Genomic DNA, 19450 nt, shown 5'->3' on the forward strand with positions numbered 1-19450 from the left:
CATTTACATTAGTACGTTTCTTTCAACAGCTACAAAAAGCCAACCCTTGTTATGTAGCAAGAAGATATAAGAATGCTGTGACACAAATCCGCAAAAGTGCGAATATTTAGAAAATCGTCGGCGGAAGCACGTTTTATCCATTATGGGATCCAAAAGCTCGCCCTGGCAATTTCAACAAGCGAATGATAATGCAGTAGTTGAAAAAATGCAAGCAAGGTCAAATAAATACTTTCGGGGCTTTTAAAACCACTATCAGAGTGCACAAATAAATAGACAAAATAAACTGTACGGTCCGCACTACTAAATACTATTACGCGAAGCCATTTGAGACACAAAAATCACACAAAGTTAAAATCTGAGAACTAATTGTGAAAACATAAATACGTCAACAACGTCTGCGATCCAACGCGACACAAAAATAACAATAAGGATATCACAGTTGATCATCGTACGGGTGCGGATATCTGGGATGTTCAATGGCGCCGGCTCCGAACTTGAGCTCCAAAAACTCCCGCACCTTGTTCGGCGCTGGCACGATCAAGCCCATAAAAGTAATGTTTTCCATGGGCAGCAGGAAATGTTCGGGGAACTCTCGGTCCTGGGGATGGGAAGCAAACCAATAATCTTTAGTCATAATACTGTTGTTGGGCTGGAAAGGAAAGATGTCCACGTGCATCCGATTGGTCTGACTGTACTGCACACGAAAAAAGGTGCCTTCGTGCGGCTGTGCCAACTCCCAGACAAATCCCTCTGGATCAACAACGGGAACAGACCATATAGCAACAAACGATCGCTATAATATCAATCAAGATATTACGAGTATTTTAATTTAGGTTTATATTGTTAATACGTTATCTATATACGCAGTAATGATGCTCAAGGTTAATCTACCATGTAAATGTAATCTGTCAATACTGTACTTGCCTTAGATCATCATATGTTTTACAAATTAAGTTATCGAGGATAAGCAGTTCTGTACACCATTCTCTGTTCATCGTGCTTCCACCCGGCAGCCAGTATCGTGTTTACCTGCGTCGAGGCGCGAAGATACTGCACCAACTGTGTGTCGTTGAGATAGATTCCCAAATCCACATCATAATCCCAGGGGATCAGCTGGCCATTGCGTGCCGCTCCCAGCAAACTGCCACCTTCCAGCCAGTAGCGGACACCATTCAGATTTAATACGTCGATCACGTGCTCCAGTGTTTTCTTCAACGCCCGCGCACAGCAGGGTGGGGTGAAGCGTTTTTCATAGATATAGCTGGGCATTTCGTTGATTACATCCCCAAAACACCTACAACACAAACATCCGCTGATGACTACGAGTACAGCATAAATAGCTGCAGCGTGAGAATTAACAAAACCGGCACTGTGTTAATTTCATCATTTTTAAATATCGATTATCGCTGATGGCATCCAGTGGATGCAGTTTTACAAGGAAGAGGACTTGTAGACAAACCTTTTCGTAGCTTTTGTGCAGCCGAACAGCTCTTCGTGACCGTTAACGACAGTCCTTTTCACATCCAGGCGTGCGTACAGTTTCTGACGCTGGGGTTCACGCGATTCGTGCATTCGACCCAGAATCTGGAAAAATTAAAAGTTATGTCATAAAAAGTGCGGTCAAACACATATGAACGAATAGATGCTTCCTTTTACTGTATTGTAAATGTGTAATTTACGAAGGAAGATAATGTGGTTCGGGATTGTAACCACTACACTACGATATGCCTTCATACAATGCACAGAGCAAAACAACAGAGCAAAACTATGCAAAAAGACGATGCAACAATGACACCAGATCACGATATAAGTACCGTAGGTTCCAGAAGTTGTGAGCTCTTGGAGAACGGCGTCTCTGCCGACAGAATTTGGGTGGTCCATCCTTTAATGGAGGCTTGTATGAGCAAACTTTCGTCCACCGGCTGAGCGAACGGCTGCACTAAACTAAGGAAATCGTCCGTCTTCAGCATGTACACAGCCGATCCCGTCACACCGTCGCACACCGGACCGGAAGTGCTGTTCATGTGCAGTGACCACGTGGGATGGTCGTATCGCACTGTGTGACACGACAAACGGTTGCCTTTGATTTTGATGGCGAACACTCTGATGTCGGCGGCCACCAATTCCGCCTCACGCAAAAAAGCACGGAAATCTGCAAAAATACAGTATGTGCTTACTCGAATTAAAAACCTGGAAATAATGAAATTTTGTTTTCTACCATGCAAGTGCGAGAAAAACTTAAAATACACGAGTACGAAAAACAGCAAATTGTAAAAAACAAAACTGGCGAATTTTGAAACAACGCTTCTCAACCTCAATTTCGAAGTAACAAACTGGAAACTCAAAATCGCAAAGGCATATTACAACAAAACATATTAAAATGCAACATAATTAAATGCGACAGTATACATGATGCACTATAAAATCTGCGATTTTAATAATTTTAAGTTTAACAAATTCGATATCTGAAAACGCTCAAAGCAAACTTACTCAAAGCATCTATCTCGAAAGCCAAAAATGTCGGGAGCAATAAAACCCATTCTGTTGTAAATAAATGCGATATTTCCATACGCGCCTTAACCGGCGATGCACTGGGCTCTAATTCCAAGAAGAAATGCTTCTTCGATGCGATTTTCACGGGAGGGTAGAGCTGCCCTTCGGAGACCGTGATAATCCGCTGTATATCCGAGTGTTTATCCAGGGCGGCGACCAGCGCGGCCAGATCATTATGCTGTGCGTCGAAATCGCGGAAAACACATGTAAAGGCTGCACGCGTTCGTCGCACATGGGTGAAGTCACCAGCACGTGCGGGATTATCCGCGCACTGGCCAAAGTATGCCCAGAAGATGTAGAGCAGAAGATACTGCAGGAACACCCCGATCGCTAGAATGCAGAATACACGTCGCGTCAGCCGCCAAGCGAACATTTCCGGACTGTTTGGGAAGCGGTTAGCGGCATGCAGGTGCATGCTGCGATTCACCTTCAACAGTGCGGACCGGAATCCACATTCCACAATGTTAACGCCGTTGCGTTCTATGATCTATCGTTTAAGCTGGTGCTTCCAGAAAAATGCTTGAAAAATCGAAAATCAAAACAACCTGAAAGTTGAAATAGCGCATTAAATTTGAAGCACCACCGCGACCCCCTGCGTCGGCAGTTTACTGACTAATTTTTTGAACTTCCGGTACCGGCTGTACATATAGACAGCCAGCTGGATTTTTGAGTAGTTATACTTTTATTAGCGCGGCTTTACCATTTTTTCGCAAAGTTTATTCTTGAACAACCTAACGGTGTTCTTCTTCATAGTTCTAGGTGTATAGATTTTATGTTTATTTTGACGGTCTGTGCAGATTGTGAAATTCCAGAAGGGTTGTTTAATGACTGCACTTTTGTTCTTGCGACTTATCATTTCCCGATGCTCTCCAGTGGAGTTCTTGCCGAATCTTGTGGAATACTTATCATTTTTTAGCCTGCAGCGAAGTATCTGAAGATTTCCGCTTAGGATTCATTCCTCGTTGCAACTTGCAAGAATGGCTAGCTTCAGACCGATTGAACGCAAACGACTGCCGCGTTTGAAGGGAGAACTCACAGCGGAGAACAAGTACTGGACGGACTTCAGCGTAAGACCACTGCAGATACTGATACTGACGCTTCTCGCTGATTGTGCTGTTTACCGTTTACGGCGACTTTATGCCATGATTCGCTCACAATCAGCGGTATTCTGCTGTTCTCTGCTAGTTTCCCGTAACGATCAAGGAATACGGACCTATTCAGAATGTTAGTTTCTCCAAGAAGAAGCCTCATCTGTGCGCCGTGACGAGTTCAGCGAAAGTAAGAACCCGAAACTCTTCATCATCTGCGAGTTTGCCAAATTTTGCGTGTTTAGGTCCAGATTATTGATCCAGTATCTCTGGAATCATCCAAGACATTTTCCCGTTTTAAGGAGGCTGCGCGTGGTGCAGAATTCCGTTCGGATGGAAAACTCTTGGTAATTGTTTTGCATTTGCTTCCTTTCACATTTTTGTGCCTTCGATGTATTGTTGATGATGGTTTCCCATTTTTCGTTTAGTCTGTCGGTGGAGAGGAGGGAATTGTGCGCGTTTTTGATGTGGGCACGAAATCTCTTCTGCGCGAGTTCAAAAATCATCGAAAGTAATTGTTTTTACATTTTACGTTGAAAAATTTTGAAAACGATTGTTTTTGTTGCAGCCCCGTCCATTGCACGCAGTTTACCTGCGATAATACTCATCTCGTGTCATTCGGCGACGATCGTAGCGCACGATATTTCGATATCCCTGCCCAGATGCAAGTGCGCTCCTTCAAAGACCATGGCGTATGTTAATTTTTTTGAATTTCCTTTGACAGAAAATTTGATTAATGGATTATAATTTGCTTATGTAAAGATTTTTATTTGATTGATTTAATTTATTGTATAGGTTAATCCTTTAATTTTTTTGGCTATATTTCTTAGTCTGTTCTAAATCCGTTAGTTAAAAAATTCTTTTGACTGGTAATTTTATTTCATTGCTGTTTTTGTTTTTCAGCTGTAGTTTTTTAACCCATTTTTGCTTTGAAGTTTGATGATTTTAAATTTGCAGGATTATGTGAGAGCGGGCGATACGAGCGCTAGCAGTCCAGATATGATGGTCTCAGGTTGTTATGATCACAAAGCGCGGCTTTTCGATCTGCGAGAGAAATCGCCGGTGGTGGAAGTCAACCACGGAGCGCCCGTAGAAACCGTGCTTATGTTTCCCAACGGAAATGTTTTTCTAACCGCCGGCAAGTAAATTTATAATATTAAGTGTAAAATAATTGATAAAACAATTCGTTCCTTGTGCAGCGAAATGGATGGTATTTTGGGTGATTTTATAACATTTTTGGTACTTGTTTACAGGTGGAACGACGATAAAAGTTTGGGATGTGGTATCGCCGGCGTCTCCGTTAGCCAGTCTAAGCTATCATCATAAGACCATCACCGATCTGTGTTTTGCCAGTAATTACAGCCGATTTCTCTCTTCCTCCATTGACCGGCATGTAAAAGTGTACGATGTGGCAACGTACCAAATGGTGCATTCCTTCGATTTCCCAGCGCAAGTGTTGAGTGTTGGCGTTTCGGTACGTTACAGCCATTGCTCCTGATGGGTTTTTGCGTTCTACCAAAAGTTTTGTTTGTCGACGTAGATGGACGATGAATTGATGTGTGTGGGCATGGCGGATGGCGTGATTTCCATGCATAAACGGAAACCGCCAGTGGATGAGGAAGCGCAGGAGATGCGACGACTGGAAAAGCGGCCTTTTGGACGGTATTTGATGAGGGAGAAAACGTATCAGCCCGACGAGGTAAAATTTGTTGCATTGGCATACTGCGAATACAGACCTAAACAGTAAACAGATATCCGGATTTTGCAAATTGAAATGTTTGCTGTTTACCGTATATCTGTGTTTTTTCTTAGGATGCCATTGTGGTACGAGAGCAGTCGCGGCCGCACTTGGCGCGCCATGACAAATACCTGAAAACATTCCAGTTTTCCAAAGCTTTGAGCCGCGTTATGAAAGTACGTATGCGTCTGGATATACCGATCGAATCAGCTTAGCTTTCTTCTGAAATTTATAGTATACGTTTTTGTAGCAATTTATTTGGGGACCGATGCCGGATGTCACTGTTTCGGTTATTCAAGAAATAGACAGACGAGGCGGATTACCTGCTGCCGTCGGCGGTCGGACTGATCTGGAACTGGTTGATATTCTGTGGTTTGTGTGCACTTATATCACCGATCCTCGATTTTCCCAGGTGGTGTTGGGATTGGCGGATTTATTATGGAGTAAGTATTTCCGTTTTAGTGCTCTTGTTTTGTTGTTGTTGTATTATTTTATCTTTTTATCGTTAAAGAAAGAACTTTTTTCTTGTAAAAGGAAAATTTAATTATACTTCAATTTCGTAGAAGTCTACCCGTGCATGTATGGACGACTCAACCGCCTGGATGAACTCATCAGTAAATTCCAAGATGTTCTGCAGCGCGAAGTGGACAGTCAAGTCCAGTTAAAGTTGATTATGGGAAGAATGGACGTTTTAATTAATGCGTCTAATTTTAATAATTTCGCTATGGATTTTCAGAGTGATAGTGATTTGGATGATAATGCTGATGTGCCGACAAATGTACCTAGCGCAAACGTTGTGAAATAAATGTTTGCTTTTGTTTATAAGCGCAAGCTTGTTACAAAATTAGGGGTGCGAAGTAGAAAAAAATGTCGTTAGTGGTTCATACTCGGAAAGTTAGCCCTTCCGGCTTACACTAATGCTGTTTTTTACTCGCTGCCAGGTGTTTGATCTCTCCTGCTCTGCCAATTATTTCTTATGCCGCTGGTTTTTTAAAATTACTATTTTAACGTTCTCAATCATCAGATGATTTTTTACTGCTTGCACAATTATCGGGCGCCTTTCTGAACGGCTGTCGTATAATAAATCACCCAATTCGCCTTATTAATGTAAATTCATTAATTCCGACGGATCACCGTATATAGATACAGATTTAAAGTCATTTGTTTACAATCACCCACGTGAATTAACATCTGAATTAACTTTTGATTTCTCAGGCTGCCACTTTGCCACGCGCTGGGGCGTGTAGGAGAGTAGGTAATTAGAATGCCGTTTTTCATACTCAAACTGATTAAAATGATAGCGATTCCGAAATATGGATGTGGCTGAACAGTTCTCGGCGCGGACAATAAAAATTCAAACCACTAGCGATTTCTGCCTGGCAACCAAGCGCTTACTTACCGTAATACTTAAAGTAAACGGAAGCAAATTTTAAAAAACGTAAACATAAGTGCAAATTACGTACTGTTACTAGTAACAGCACACGGTATAGTAGCGTGTACACCGAAGCTTTTACCGTTTTGCATCAATCAGATAGGTATAATTGTTTTGCACTGACATGTCTGACCGTAAGCCCGCTGAATCAGGCGACACACCCGCCGAACCGGAACCTCCTTATCCGCGTCTGCGGGCGTTTATTCCGAAACAGTTACGAGATTTCGGCCACTTTATCCAGTATGAACATGTGGAGCCGGTGCATATCATTCAGCGTCCCAGTAATCGGGAACGTCAAGATCTGTTTGTAGAAAAAATCTTTACCAGTGTCGGCATCCAAGAGGGCTGCACCCGCTCCATCAACTCTACGCAGACGGAACTACCGGAAACAGAGACACGCTCTGTTAATTTCGTGGAAGGCGCCTGGCCCAAGGATGTCCAGGTCACGGATCCCGAACAGACGCAGCGCTATCGAAAGATTATCGAAAAGGAAGAACCGTACATCACATTTTTTACAGCTGCCGGAAAGGTACTGTAGAGACTACAAAATGTGTAATAATCTTTTCTACTTAAGTTAATTATACATGTACAATCGAATCCAACTTGTTGAGTGTATTCGCCGTCACCCGTTATGGGCTCACACACGCGCTTAGGCTGTTGATAGTACGAGTACTCGTACTAATATTTGGAAATATCGACTGTTGAATTCCACGCAACGATAGCTTCCCGTCGCTTTCTTTTTTTAATTGTGGTTCGGTTAGAACCTTTTAAGCTGGCCAACATTGTGACAAACAGCTACGAAATTTTTGCTCTTTTACTTTCAAAAATTATTTGATCTGTACGGCGTTAGCATTATTAATAAACCGTAGAGGAAGTGTTAGATTACTGATAATACGATTTCTGTACGGTTTAGTGGTTAACAGTTGGTTCTGCCCAGTGCCCATAAAGCCGTATCTGCCGGATAGTTTTGGATTGAACGATCTTTCCAAAAATGCGATCGCTAAAGTTGTTCGTTCAGTGCGACAAACGTATAACGTAATATTATTATCCGGCCAACCGGATTATTTTCAGAATTCTCAATTTACCGGTTTTTAAATTTTATTGTGGAGTTTTGAGCCAGCGTCACCGGCCGCTAGCTGGAAATCTTCGGCCGAACATAAGAAGGAAGATTAAGATTTATCGGCTGTTACGAGTACCAGTTGTCATATTCCGATGATGTAGAGTAGTGGCTTTCAAAATGCGGATTTAGGTGCAAAGTGTGCGAGCAATGCACAGTTGTGTAAGTGCCTGTATGGCACAGCGGTGGCTGTTGACACACTAGCAGACCGCGCGCAAATTGCGCGCATTAAATAATTACGAGTATTATGTAAGCGATGGATACCTCAGTGCAGAAGTGAATAGTTTACGACTTATACAGATCGACTTACAAGTAAGTAGCAAGTAGTTTTTTTTAGTTTTTTTAGCGAATTAAAATTTAAGGTAAACGACCAAGGCTTCTACCGTATAATACGTAATTTACAGTACAGTTGAGTAACTGAGTAACCACTCAGAAACTTTATTTTCCGTTATTGCTGTCACCCGGCCCTTTCCCATCTCGTCGAATGCCGAACAATCTTTATCATGAAATTAACTTGCAATCAAAAAATACTGTTCGTGAATTAGAATAAGGATCAAACGAGTGCAGTTTAGATCAAACACGGCTGTTGTCTTAATTTAACCAGTTTAGCAGTCCGATTATTAGAAAACCTTCCAATTTTCAATCGGTTTGCTGTCTCTTTGCATTAAAAACGCAATGGTATTGCAGACTACTAAAGTCAAATGTGCAATTTGGAATCCCGTTTCATTCATTTCACTTAGTACATGACTCGGACGTATCACACAAGCTCAGCTTGCTGCTCCGCGATCGCGCCGCAGCTCGGCGTGGCCTCCAAGGCTGCAACTGTGCCTTCTATTAGAAATTAAGTAACGAAACTACTTACTCGAATTCGTAAAATCTTTTGTTTCCTAATGCAATGCAGCATTCTCCCTTTGTTAACTACAGTGCCGGCCATATCCAACTAACCGAAGTACACTTTGTTTCAATAAATGTACCAATAAATATGCACTCGGTAAATTGGATTACTATGTTGTAGGAAGTGGAAGAAATGGCTAAGGATAACAACATTTTCAACTACCTGGAACAATATTTCGACGAAGACGAGGTTGACGTGACGTATCAAGACGGCTTCAAATGCCAGCTTATTGCAGAGTACCAGTAAGATATTAATTTTATACTGCTTATTCAATACTAGAAAAAAGCACGTTGGCGTGCATTGGAAGACCGGAGCGCAGCAGCTTTTCGCTTGGGCGAGTGATAACTAATTTTTAACGTCCTACCAGTGGCCCACGCTACCAGTAGCACCCTTAACACTGAAATTATCATTAATTTTAACATACTCGTATAAGCAACGTAACCAGCACTATTTTTGTAATGACCTTTCGTAACGACCTTTCGTAACGGACACAGAGACATTTTTGCATTGGCGCTGAATTAGAGAACCTTCGATACGCTCCGGTCGAGTAATAAGTAACGTTACAGGATCAAATTGCCGCTTTTTGCGCGCAAATTCTAAAAAATGTCGACAAGAAGATCAGGTAGTGATCCAGAACATCCGTTGATGTACGAATGAGCCTCGTTCGATACGTTCATTATGTTCCATGAGGCGTTCACACGTTTTCAGAAAGACAGAAACTCACCTTTACGGTCTTCAACAGGTTTTCATTAAACAATAACGAACGGTATTCGCTGACACCCTGCGAATACCGTTTGTCGCGTTTGTTACGCGAATACCGCGCGCTATGGTATTCGCTTATGACCTTTTCCACAAAAGAAGCCCGGCAGAGACGTCATATACCGGACAAGGTATCTGAAAATCAATTTTGAAAGGCTTTGAAAAAAAGAACTGCTTCCGTAAATTCCGTTAAAAAGACGCGCCGGACGACAGGCCGAGAGATTTGCGAATCCGCGATTTAAATTCATATCCACTTTTGATGCGTCTTTGTACGAAGCGCAGCGAGTTGATATGGATGTACTGTAGCTGTGCAAGCGATTCCAGATTTAAAATTTATTTAAAAAAATTGATAGATGAAATTGATATATAAAAAACTGAAAAGTACTAACAATTGTAATTGTTAAATAAATTGGTGGTATGCGGAGTCAAAAGTGGTGTGCTAACGGGGGTATTAAGTAGGAGCCAAAGGTGGCATCAAAGGTGGTATTAGGAGCCAAAGGTGGTATTAGGAGAATAGGAGCGGTGGTAAAAGGTGGTATGCGGAGCCTTCACCATATCAATATTGTAAAAAATTTCTGCAGTCGTTTATTTCGTTTGTTTTCGATATTACTTTTGATTACAGCGATTCTACCTGCAACTACAACCGGAAAGTTCAGGACTTATTCTTCTTCCCGAAAGACGCGGGTAGAGTGGCAGTGGCTTATCAGGAAATTGGTCAGAACGATATTCCCTACAATGATGCCGCTCTCTTTGGATCCATATGGGATGTTAGTATGTTCATGTAGCGCAGCGTCCTTTCTCGTGCTGATCGGTAACATTCAGATGTCCGCTGCAACGTTTTATTACTTGCAGATCTTCTGTACAAACCGCTGCAGAATTTTATACCGCCTTTTCGCCTGTATTCCATTATATACAATCCGAAAGATATTAACAGTATAGTTGGATCACTCTGGAGCGGACAACTTTGTAAGTGTGTCTGCTGTGTATATAGTGAAATTTAAAAATGTCCTCGTATAACATGATGTCGAAAGGTCATCATGAAACGTTTCATAGAAATTTTGTTAGCTCATTAATTTTGGAGTGGCGTCGAACTGTTTGTCATCTGTGGATAGTGGAGCTTATGAATCAGCAGTTTACACGGATCTACATGTTAAATGTTATGTGTGCAACAGGTCAATGGGATCTGCGGGCGGGAGAAGAACCTAACGTAATCACAGATCTAGATGTGGGCCATCTTAAGATCTGCCGAAAAGTGCAGTGGCTGCAGTCAAAAACTATGACGGATTTGGTGTCAGTTGGTATGGATGGACAGGTGGATTATGCGCTGTCGAAGTGTTAAATATTGTAGATTTTCCAGTCCATATACTTCTGCATATATCCTGCTGGTCATTTCTGCTACTTCGCTTTTTCTTATATTCCGGTCACTTTAACTGTACAGTTTCATATTCCGGTCACCAGGTAGCAAAATGTGATAACAAAATAAAGTAAACAGAAACAGTTAGTTTTCACAAAAACGAACTCTCTCATTAAATTTGAAGAGTAAACGTCAATAAATTTACTAACAAAACAAAACAAATAACAGAAACTCTAAACCGGGTGAGACGCAAAAGACCGGTGACCGGAATATCAAACCTTCACTCAAAGTGGGCCAGAATATGAGAAATAGCGAAGTACACATTTTGAACCACAGCGCCGTACATATTGATGTAACGCACGAAATCTCGTTATGTCCAGAGCTAAGTATTGTACATGTACAGTGATGTACTACGATGTCATAATAAGCTAAATGTGCAGAGTATTGTACATACGGTATTCGGCACATAAAGGCTAAAGCGACCGTATACGAGAATGTTATTTTAAAATAACCTGAGACAAGTTCCAACTGTATTTTTGCACTTCGGTCAGATGATATTCTGGGATATACGCAAATGGAACGAGCCCGTTGAGAAAATCATCTTGGATCCCAACCGCACGAAGAACCCGGCGATGTCCGACGGTGCCCCTTGCGCTTGTGTGGATTTCGACCAAGGCATTGTACGTACTTTACCATATTCTCCCATTCCGTAAATGCTCATGTAATTAATTTTGTCTTAAACTGCAGCCCAGTCGATTGTGCGCTGGCAGCGAGAAAGGCTACATCTTCAACATCAACCGCAAGTCCAAAAGTGCCCATGAGAAGATTACATGGGTGTGGAAGGACATAATCACACCGGTACTCACGCTGCAGCGCAACCCAGCCCATCCGCGTTACATGTTGACCGTCAGCTGTGACGATGTCAAGGTAAATCTCAACATTAACTGACACTGACTGGATTTTCCTAGATTTGGTTGCCCTTTCGAGGTACATTATAGTCTTAATTTGCCAGATTTTTGCGGATGACTGTCGTGATAGCTGGATCATCAATACCAGGTATGAGCCTTGTAAATTTCGCATTCAGGATGTTGTATATGTACAGTCGCTCACTACACATACTCGTATTTTATTTGTGTACTTATCGTTAATTGTACTGTAGACCACAGGAAGGTCACTTTACATGCGGATGCTGGAGCCCGACACGTTGTGGTGTCTTTGTGACCACTCAGACCACCGGACAGTTTTGCGCATGGGATCTGAATCGCGGGGCACGATGTGTTGCGCCTACCGCATCATTGCAGGTGCTGCTTGCGAATTACATTTTTCTGCACTGCGCTGACCGATCGTAATCAACAATGTTTATCATAGCCAAGATCAGCTTACCAATTGTACGAACACATTTTTATGTAGGTGGATCTGCAATGTTTGACGTGTGTGACGCCACATGAGGAAGGTCGGTTGTATGCCGTCGGGACAATGAAAGGAACATGGGGCGTCGTCGAAGTCAGCAATGCACTGTACATTCCCACGCAGAAAGAAAAGACGGATGTGGGAGAGGTATATTAACACATTCGCAACTGAATCTGTATGCATAAAGTTCTAATGAAAATGCACTCCTGTAGTTATTCGAAAGAGAAGGTCGGCGAGAGAAGATTCTCGAAGGGCGCGGCCGTGAGAAATTGGCTGCCATTAAGAAGGAAGCGGCCGCACGTGTCGAAGCCATTGCTCTGGCGCAAAAAGCCGGTAAATCTCTACCGGCCTTTGAGCCGGAAGATGTATTGGATCCTGTGTACAATATGCCGTTCCGTCCCGGTCCGATTATACCACCGGAACCGGCGGCCAAGAAAGACATTGTTAAAGATAAAACAACTGACGTCTACCAGGTAATACTAGCACTTTTTAAAAATCTGCAAATAAACTACTAAAACCGGTGTCCAGAACACTTATATCTGAAAATACGAAAGCAACATCAGGAAAACGATTGTTGTATTACAGGAATCTATCCGCCAATATGAGCAGTGGGTAGCCGATGAAGACGAGGAGATGCGGCACAATCTCCTGCCGCAGTTCTTCGACTGGCAAGTGGAGGACGAAGGCCCCGGCAGCATTATGCGCAAAATGGGGGAACGGGTGCCGCGCAATCGCGGCATTCCCACCGATGTGCCACTGAGCGCCGCTGCCCAGGCAGCACGTGATGCTGTGCCGGTGGTGGAGTATCAGCTGGGTGTGGATGAGGCACCGAGCCGACCGCTGGAGACGGTGCAGTCCGGCCCGCAGCCGCCTGAACCCGGCGAGCAGGTGGAGCTGCCGATGGATTTCGCAGCGGAGACTAAAGAGATGGTAGAAACAGCCGAGCCACAAGCACCGTAAAGTGGCAATATCCCTGGAAGCGTTTTGACCGCAGGCAGATACCGAATTGTACCAAAGCGGGTTTTTATATAGTGTCGCTTCACCTTCACTTGCCTAAGGCATTTTGTGCTCGCATTTCAGCAGTGTGGTAAGCAAGTGTTTTCTACTTTCGGTGATGCACGGATTTTCTAAGGTGTTGATTTTCGGTGTGCAATCTTTAGAGTATAGCCAAGATGTCGGATGTAGAAGATTTGGATATACGAACAATACCGATTATTTTGTACATAATGCTGCCGATCAGTTTCGTTGTACTGTGGTTATGGGGTGTCGCTGAAGACCATTTCGAAGCTTTTTCACCTTATATTAGCGATCTGGGCGCCCGGGCCCCGGAATCTTGTTTATTTTCACAGGTGTTAAATATCGCAGCGGTTCTGTTTGCTTTGACATTCTACTTCCGGTATCTGTTATTGCGCGATTTTGGAGATCGGTCGGGACTGCGCCGGTATGATCAGTACATAACCGCCAATCTGGTGCTGGGAATGTTAGGCGCTCTGGGAATCAGCTTTGTCGGCAATTATCAGGTGATTTTCTCTTTTTAGTGCTATTCAGTGAAAGCGCAATCTGCATCCACTTCAGAATGTTTTGTTTCACACTGGAAAGCATATGCATACGTTACGAGTTTGTGCTAATGGTTCTCGCTCATCTTTTAGAGCATTTTTATAACTCCACTGCACATGCTGGGAGCATGCCTCGTTTTGGGTTTGGGAATTGTCTATATGTGGATCGATGTGCATGTGTCCCGTTACGCCCACATCGCTGCCCCGCTCTCCCGTCGGTGTCTGATCGGTCGTACATTGCTAGCCACCTTCAGCACAATAACGCTACTGTTCATGATAGCCGGCAACCAGATGGGACAGCATCATCTGACGCATCAACCGCGCGATCTCTACGAGCGCCTCCATTGGACACGGGAGTCCGGCGGCTACAAAGGGCACATTGTGGGTGCGGTCAGTGAATGGCTGCTGCTGATTTTGGAGTTGTCGTATTTTGGGACTTTTATTAGTGAATTTGGTCACTTTCGCATGCGATATCCCATGTTATTGGCTGTTAATCCCAATATTACACCGGTTAAGAATATAGAACGGATAGAGGATATGGACGAAAGACATCCCATGCTGGCCGGTCATAAAAAGCAGTGGGATGGTGGAAAACTCAAATATTCAGACGAAATACTATGATAAATACGTACATTAAACCATCACCATTGCCTTTGCGGCTTTTCGGGCGATGCGGTTTGTGTTTATTATATGAATACTAAACATCTCTTGCAGGTGTTCGGCCTCTTCTCATTGTCCCGGGTGATTTCAGCTTCTATTAAACCAATTCTTCTGCTTTAAAGTGTTCTAGAAACCTCTCAGGGCGGTGGGTGTTGTGAGCCTAATGACCTTTTGCAGTTTTTAAAATCCTAAGCCCAATGGTCACTCAAAAGCTTGTTACCATGGATACAACAGAACTAACATGGGCTGGTCTGTTACCACGAGCACGTTGAAATGCACTTGCACAAGAAACAGCTTAGGCTTCGCCTCTGCGTTTCGTGGGGTTAAACGACGGTAAATCTGCATTATTTCAACCAATTCATTATTTGGTACAGTATCTTTTAAATTTTCATGAGATATGACGTGAAGTCCAAAGGTACATTTTCGTTTTCTACTATTTCAGTGTTGGTTACTGTCGCACCTTTCGGCCAAATGCACTGAGCTGTAGCAGCAGCTCGGTCAGTCTCAAAGACTCAAACCTAAAGTGTTTACGAGGGCCTCCAGTTTACTAAGCATTAATGCTACGAACGAATAGCCAAAAATCCTCACTCACTTATTCACAGTACCTAGTCGTAATCCAATATTCATCCGTGCTCAGCTTGTAAAAACCAGATTCGGCAATATCACAATAAATAAACCCCACTGCTGTTAGTGCTGTAGAACATATTCAGTTCATAAAAAAGCTGATACAAGTTTTGATAATAAAAGGATACAGTAACTTAATAGGAAGCAGCACAAAAGAAAGAATTTCAAAGCTTAAACAAACATTCCCTTTTTGGCCTCACAAGTCACAACCAGCCAAGAAACTCCAAACAAGCGTCGGGGTAATTAGAGAAGGATAATTTTAATTTTAAAATTTAATTTTAGATATTTTTGATGTAAATAGCAGTAGTTATATGAATACTAACTACGTAACCAGGGTTCTCGACACTTTGCCGTTGTAACCAATTTTCTCCCGTTCCACACATCCAATCTGCCCGCTCTAAAGTGCTACAGTATCCTCTCAGTGTCGAGAGTGTTCCTGCATCATCAATTTTCTGGAAAGCCCACTACCCACAGTCCAGTGGTCACTCAGAAGCTTGTTACCATGGTGGCCATTAGCTTAACATGGGCTAACTGTAAATCCCCAGATTGTTACTATGTGTTGTTATATCGAATTGCCATTGAAATTAGCGAACTGCGAATAAGCAAAATAACAGGTACTGCTCACGCCTGTTTATTTTGTTCGTGCCTCCTTAATGTAATAGACATCGTGCCATTATTTAATACATATACAGTTAACCTTTTTACATGCTCGAAATCCTAAGACATTATTCATCCGTGCTGGGCTTGTTTTAAATATACCCCGCAGGTCGCAAGCGTTTTCTTGTTTTGACGTAGCCGCTGCGCGGACGAAGGAGGTTACTTACGTAAAAAGTCAATACTAGTAACAAAATAACATACCTAGATACAAATTTGAAAAAAAGGTTGGCAATTTATTCGTCAAGTGACTTGACTCAAGTCACAAGTGATCAAATCCCAATCAGTTCCTACCATTACTTCCAACGGAAATTATAAATTATGATAATCTGGGATTAGAAAGAAACTGTTTGATTTTGACTTCTGTTAAATGTAATTTTCTTATAATGGCCATGCAATACATGCATTATGACAGGTTTCGAACTTTCGATGATCGGTGGCTTCTGGATCTGATCATCTAAATGTTTTTTAATCGCCCGTAAGTAGTAAGTTATTTATGAAGCGAATTGCGAATTGAAGGAAATCTGGGAGGTTGCTTACCCGATAACCATGGACAGTGCAGAGCCAGGCGGACTGCCTCGTGGAATGATTCGCATAATGAAACGCGGCGATACCTTGGAAAGCCAACCCCCAAGAGCTCCCCACCCCAACCCTGAACTCTCCAGCCCGCTGGAACCCGAACCACGCCGTGGCGTTCTGCGGATCAACACGGCAGAACTGTCCACCACCCCTCGCTATCCCCGTCCACGCCTGACCGAGCTGAACCCGACCAGTGTCTTTCCGCCTCCCCGTCGCCCCATGGCCCCCCAACTGGCCATGCTGCGTTCCCCGCGGACCCCCGCCATTGTTCCCCGTCCCCTGAAACCCGTTGTCGATGCGCGTCCGTCCAAAAGCATCGTCTCCCTGGACGCCAAACCCACCCCGGTCTTCGCCTCCGACTACGCCGCCCAGGAGATCTTCAAGGCGCTGGAACAGGCCAAACCCGCCAGTATCCCCAAACCACCCATTCCCGATCTGACGGAGGAGGAGAAAAAAGACCCGGCGGCACTGCGCGAGTTTTATTTAACCCAGTTGCGCATGATGGCCAAAGATTCACAGTTGCTGCGCGATTTCTCCATGACCAAGTGCGTCAAACTGATTGATTCGTATTTCTTTTGGTGCCTGAAGAAAGGCGCGGCGCTGGACCAGTTGATTAGCGCCGTCGATCCGAATAATCGCAGTTTTGGCGTGGTGGGTGTCATCGGGATGCAGAACACGGGAAAATCGTATATTTTGTCGCAGTTAATCGGCCCGGAAAATTCCAGCAGTCCGGTGTTTGAATCGCGCGCTCCCGCGCATGGACCCTGGGGAAAATTTAAGACGGAAGGCGTCGATTGTTATGTGTCACGGGCGCAGCGCACCATCTTTCTAGATGTGCAAGCCGTGTATTCGGCATCGGTGCTGGAGGAGATGATTATCGGTGATCGCAAGCCGCCCGCCGTCTCCACGGAACACGTCTTCGTGGAGCACACCGTGGAACTGCAGTCGATCATGTTCAGTGCCTTTCTCATGTCGGCGTGCCATAAAATTTTATTAGTGACCAAAGGCTTTGTGGATGAACGTCTGTTGCGCTTTCTACGCTTAGCCACGATTTTAAAACTAGGACCGGTGCACAAGGATGCCTTGAATGAAGCGAATCTGTATGATCACTGGCCGGAGCTGATTTTTGTGGAGAATATGTGCAGCGCGCAGGATCTGTATTATGAACGAGTGGCGATGGCTAAAGGGAAGATCCGCTCACTGATGAAAGATTATCCGTTGAAGTATAACGCGAAGGACGATGTAGAGGGGGATCCGCTTGCCAATGTGCATCTGTTCTGTATTCCGGATGCGAAGAGTACGGCGAATGATGAGTATTTGAAGGCGCAGTTTGCGCATCAGCTGCGGATGCTGAAGAAGAAAGTGACGGGATCTCTGCCGGAAGACAGCGTGACTCCCGGTGTGGCCATGACGGAGAAGGAATGGTTCCGCTATGCGCGACGCTGTTGGGCGGCTGTCTGCCGGGCGCCGCTGGTCAACACGGTGGCGAAAGAGCTCAATGTCAGCAATTCCGTTTAATAGTAATTACGCACAACTGGATGGTTAAATTGGTTTTATTTTTAATACGTGTTTAGTTACTGTTTTCTGTTTCTGCTTGTCTAATGCGCTTTCAGCACAGAATTAATCTATGGTTATTGGCTACAGGTTTTCAGTTTCTTTTATAACGTCTTGTCTCATTTTTGCGCGTTATTGATAATAAAACTGGCGATATAAATTTTTATTAAACGCCGAGAAAGTTGACAGTTTAAAAGAAAAATTAAAACCAAAAATACTGCACACTTAACACAACCAAAACTTTGGTATTTGAAAACATCACAAAGTCACACAAAAACAGTGTTGTGCATATTCGGGAAAGTGGCACCTTATTCGTTGTTACTGGAATCCGCATCGTGCGATCGAATAATATGGTTATCGTCGGCGTCAGAACGAGGCACAAACATGTGCTTAGGGCTGAGAAATTTGGGCGGAAGCGGTGGTTCGTTCGGGTCAGGAGTTCGGAGATCCGGACCGTGCTCCGTGTCGAAATACGAATGCTGCATGGCATCACGGCACGTAATGCGGTCTTGTGGATTATAAAGGAACATGCGCTAAAAACCAAAACATTTGTTGCACATAAAAAATGAAACATGAAAATGCACATGAAAATCAAATTAATTTCTTTCTATGTTAGCAAATCGCATTTTATACTGGTGATGATTACAGTACACGTCAAGCCGCGAAGAAACTGCGAAACTAACCAAAACACTGAACATAGCACATCTTACTGAATGTGTGCGGCTCAATGATGCAATTAAGGTCCATAATTCATACGAGTAAAATCATAAATATGGAAACATACAGAGAATTGCAATATTTAATTAATTCCGTAAGAGATTGAATAACGCTGATTGTAATTTACAATCAACGTTTGGTTTACAATTTGTAAACCAAACTTGCAAACTAATTAATTTATACCAAATGAATACCTCATATCACAAAAATACCGTATGATCTCCGATATCTTCTTTTTCCGAACATTTTACACAAAATTTAACAGAAAAGAACACTACTTCGTACTTACTTTCAGCAGATCAACAGCCACGTCCGGGGCGTGCTTTGCTACTTCCTTCCAACTTCTCGGTTTCCACTTCGGAAATACTTCACTGTAATGCCGGAGATGCACGATTTCTTCCCACATCTCCTTGCTCGGCGTTCCGAATGCTTGAAATATCATGTGCAGTGCTCGGATCTCCGAGTCGGGGTCAAAGGGCGGATCATTCTCGAATAATTCGATAATTATTACACCCATACTCCAAATGTCCACTACAAAAAACCCATATTGTTTATACAATTTCATGCGCAATTCTCACTACTCCAGCCCAATTACCAGACGGATTCAGAAATTGCACAACAGCGTATTACTGTGCTGCATGGCAGTACAGTAAGTAAAACGCTGTTGTGTATTGGTAATTGGTTTATGCCCTCGCCTCTATCCCAACGGAAGCATCCTACGCACTACGGACTTAACTAGTGCTGACAAGTAGAACTTTGG

General features: G+C 43.4%; 6 protein-coding genes across 7 annotated transcripts; 4 read left to right on the forward strand and 2 right to left on the reverse strand.

Moving 5' to 3' along the window:
* Positions 1-117: 117 nt before the first annotated feature.
* On the reverse strand, positions 118-3078 carry LOC129594191 (ribitol 5-phosphate transferase FKRP-like). 2 transcript variants are annotated; one of them, XM_055490797.1, is made up of 5 exons: positions 2491-3078; positions 1815-2152; positions 1460-1584; positions 1035-1294; positions 118-774 (listed from the first exon to the last, which is right to left on the reverse strand). In XM_055490797.1, the coding sequence occupies exons 1-5, from the start codon at positions 2966-2968 to the stop codon at positions 434-436; spliced, it is 1542 nt and encodes a 513-aa protein (XP_055346772.1). In that variant the 5' UTR covers positions 2969-3078; the 3' UTR covers positions 118-433. The 2 variants fall into 2 exon arrangements, with proteins under 2 accessions (XP_055346772.1, XP_055346771.1); XM_055490796.1 differs by having other exon boundaries at positions 495-750; positions 1030-1294.
* A 160-nt stretch (positions 3079-3238) lies between these two features.
* On the forward strand, positions 3239-6427 carry LOC129594187 (U3 small nucleolar RNA-associated protein 15 homolog). The gene is made up of 11 exons (XM_055490791.1): positions 3239-3620; positions 3739-3831; positions 3887-3988; positions 4070-4152; positions 4210-4333; positions 4599-4779; positions 4895-5115; positions 5182-5340; positions 5454-5555; positions 5630-5822; positions 5943-6427. Exons 1-11 carry the CDS (start codon positions 3531-3533, stop codon positions 6182-6184), a joined length of 1590 nt encoding a protein of 529 aa, XP_055346766.1. The 5' UTR covers positions 3239-3530; the 3' UTR covers positions 6185-6427.
* A 381-nt stretch (positions 6428-6808) lies between these two features.
* On the forward strand, positions 6809-13575 carry LOC129594204 (dynein intermediate chain 3, ciliary-like). Its single transcript, XM_055490817.1, has 12 exons — positions 6809-7340; positions 8944-9065; positions 10205-10353; positions 10435-10548; positions 10755-10894; positions 11488-11616; positions 11684-11863; positions 11949-11992; positions 12096-12237; positions 12347-12493; positions 12559-12819; positions 12932-13575. The coding sequence occupies exons 1-12, from the start codon at positions 6936-6938 to the stop codon at positions 13304-13306; spliced, it is 2208 nt and encodes a 735-aa protein (XP_055346792.1). The 5' UTR covers positions 6809-6935; the 3' UTR covers positions 13307-13575.
* LOC129594205 (DNA damage-regulated autophagy modulator protein 2-like) lies at positions 13347-14676 on the forward strand. The gene is made up of 3 exons (XM_055490818.1): positions 13347-13433; positions 13507-13866; positions 13996-14676. Exons 2-3 carry the CDS (start codon positions 13519-13521, stop codon positions 14521-14523), a joined length of 876 nt encoding a protein of 291 aa, XP_055346793.1. The 5' UTR covers positions 13347-13433; positions 13507-13518; the 3' UTR covers positions 14524-14676.
* A 1382-nt stretch (positions 14677-16058) lies between these two features.
* On the forward strand, positions 16059-18163 carry LOC129594126 (nonsense-mediated mRNA decay factor SMG9-like). Its single transcript, XM_055490705.1, has one exon. It carries the CDS (start codon positions 16390-16392, stop codon positions 17935-17937), a length of 1548 nt encoding a protein of 515 aa, XP_055346680.1. The 5' UTR covers positions 16059-16389; the 3' UTR covers positions 17938-18163.
* LOC129594134 (cyclin-dependent kinase 1-like) lies at positions 18106-19351 on the reverse strand. The gene is made up of 2 exons (XM_055490715.1): positions 18980-19351; positions 18106-18506 (listed from the first exon to the last, which is right to left on the reverse strand). Exons 1-2 carry the CDS (start codon positions 19253-19255, stop codon positions 18282-18284), a joined length of 501 nt encoding a protein of 166 aa, XP_055346690.1. The 5' UTR covers positions 19256-19351; the 3' UTR covers positions 18106-18281.
* Between the last annotated feature and the right edge of the window lie 99 nt (positions 19352-19450).

Source organism: Paramacrobiotus metropolitanus, unplaced genomic scaffold (assembly GCF_019649055.1).
Source record: "Paramacrobiotus metropolitanus isolate TYO unplaced genomic scaffold, Prichtersi_v1.0 Parri_scaffold0000066, whole genome shotgun sequence".
Classification (NCBI taxonomy): domain Eukaryota; kingdom Metazoa; phylum Tardigrada; class Eutardigrada; order Parachela; family Macrobiotidae; genus Paramacrobiotus; species Paramacrobiotus metropolitanus.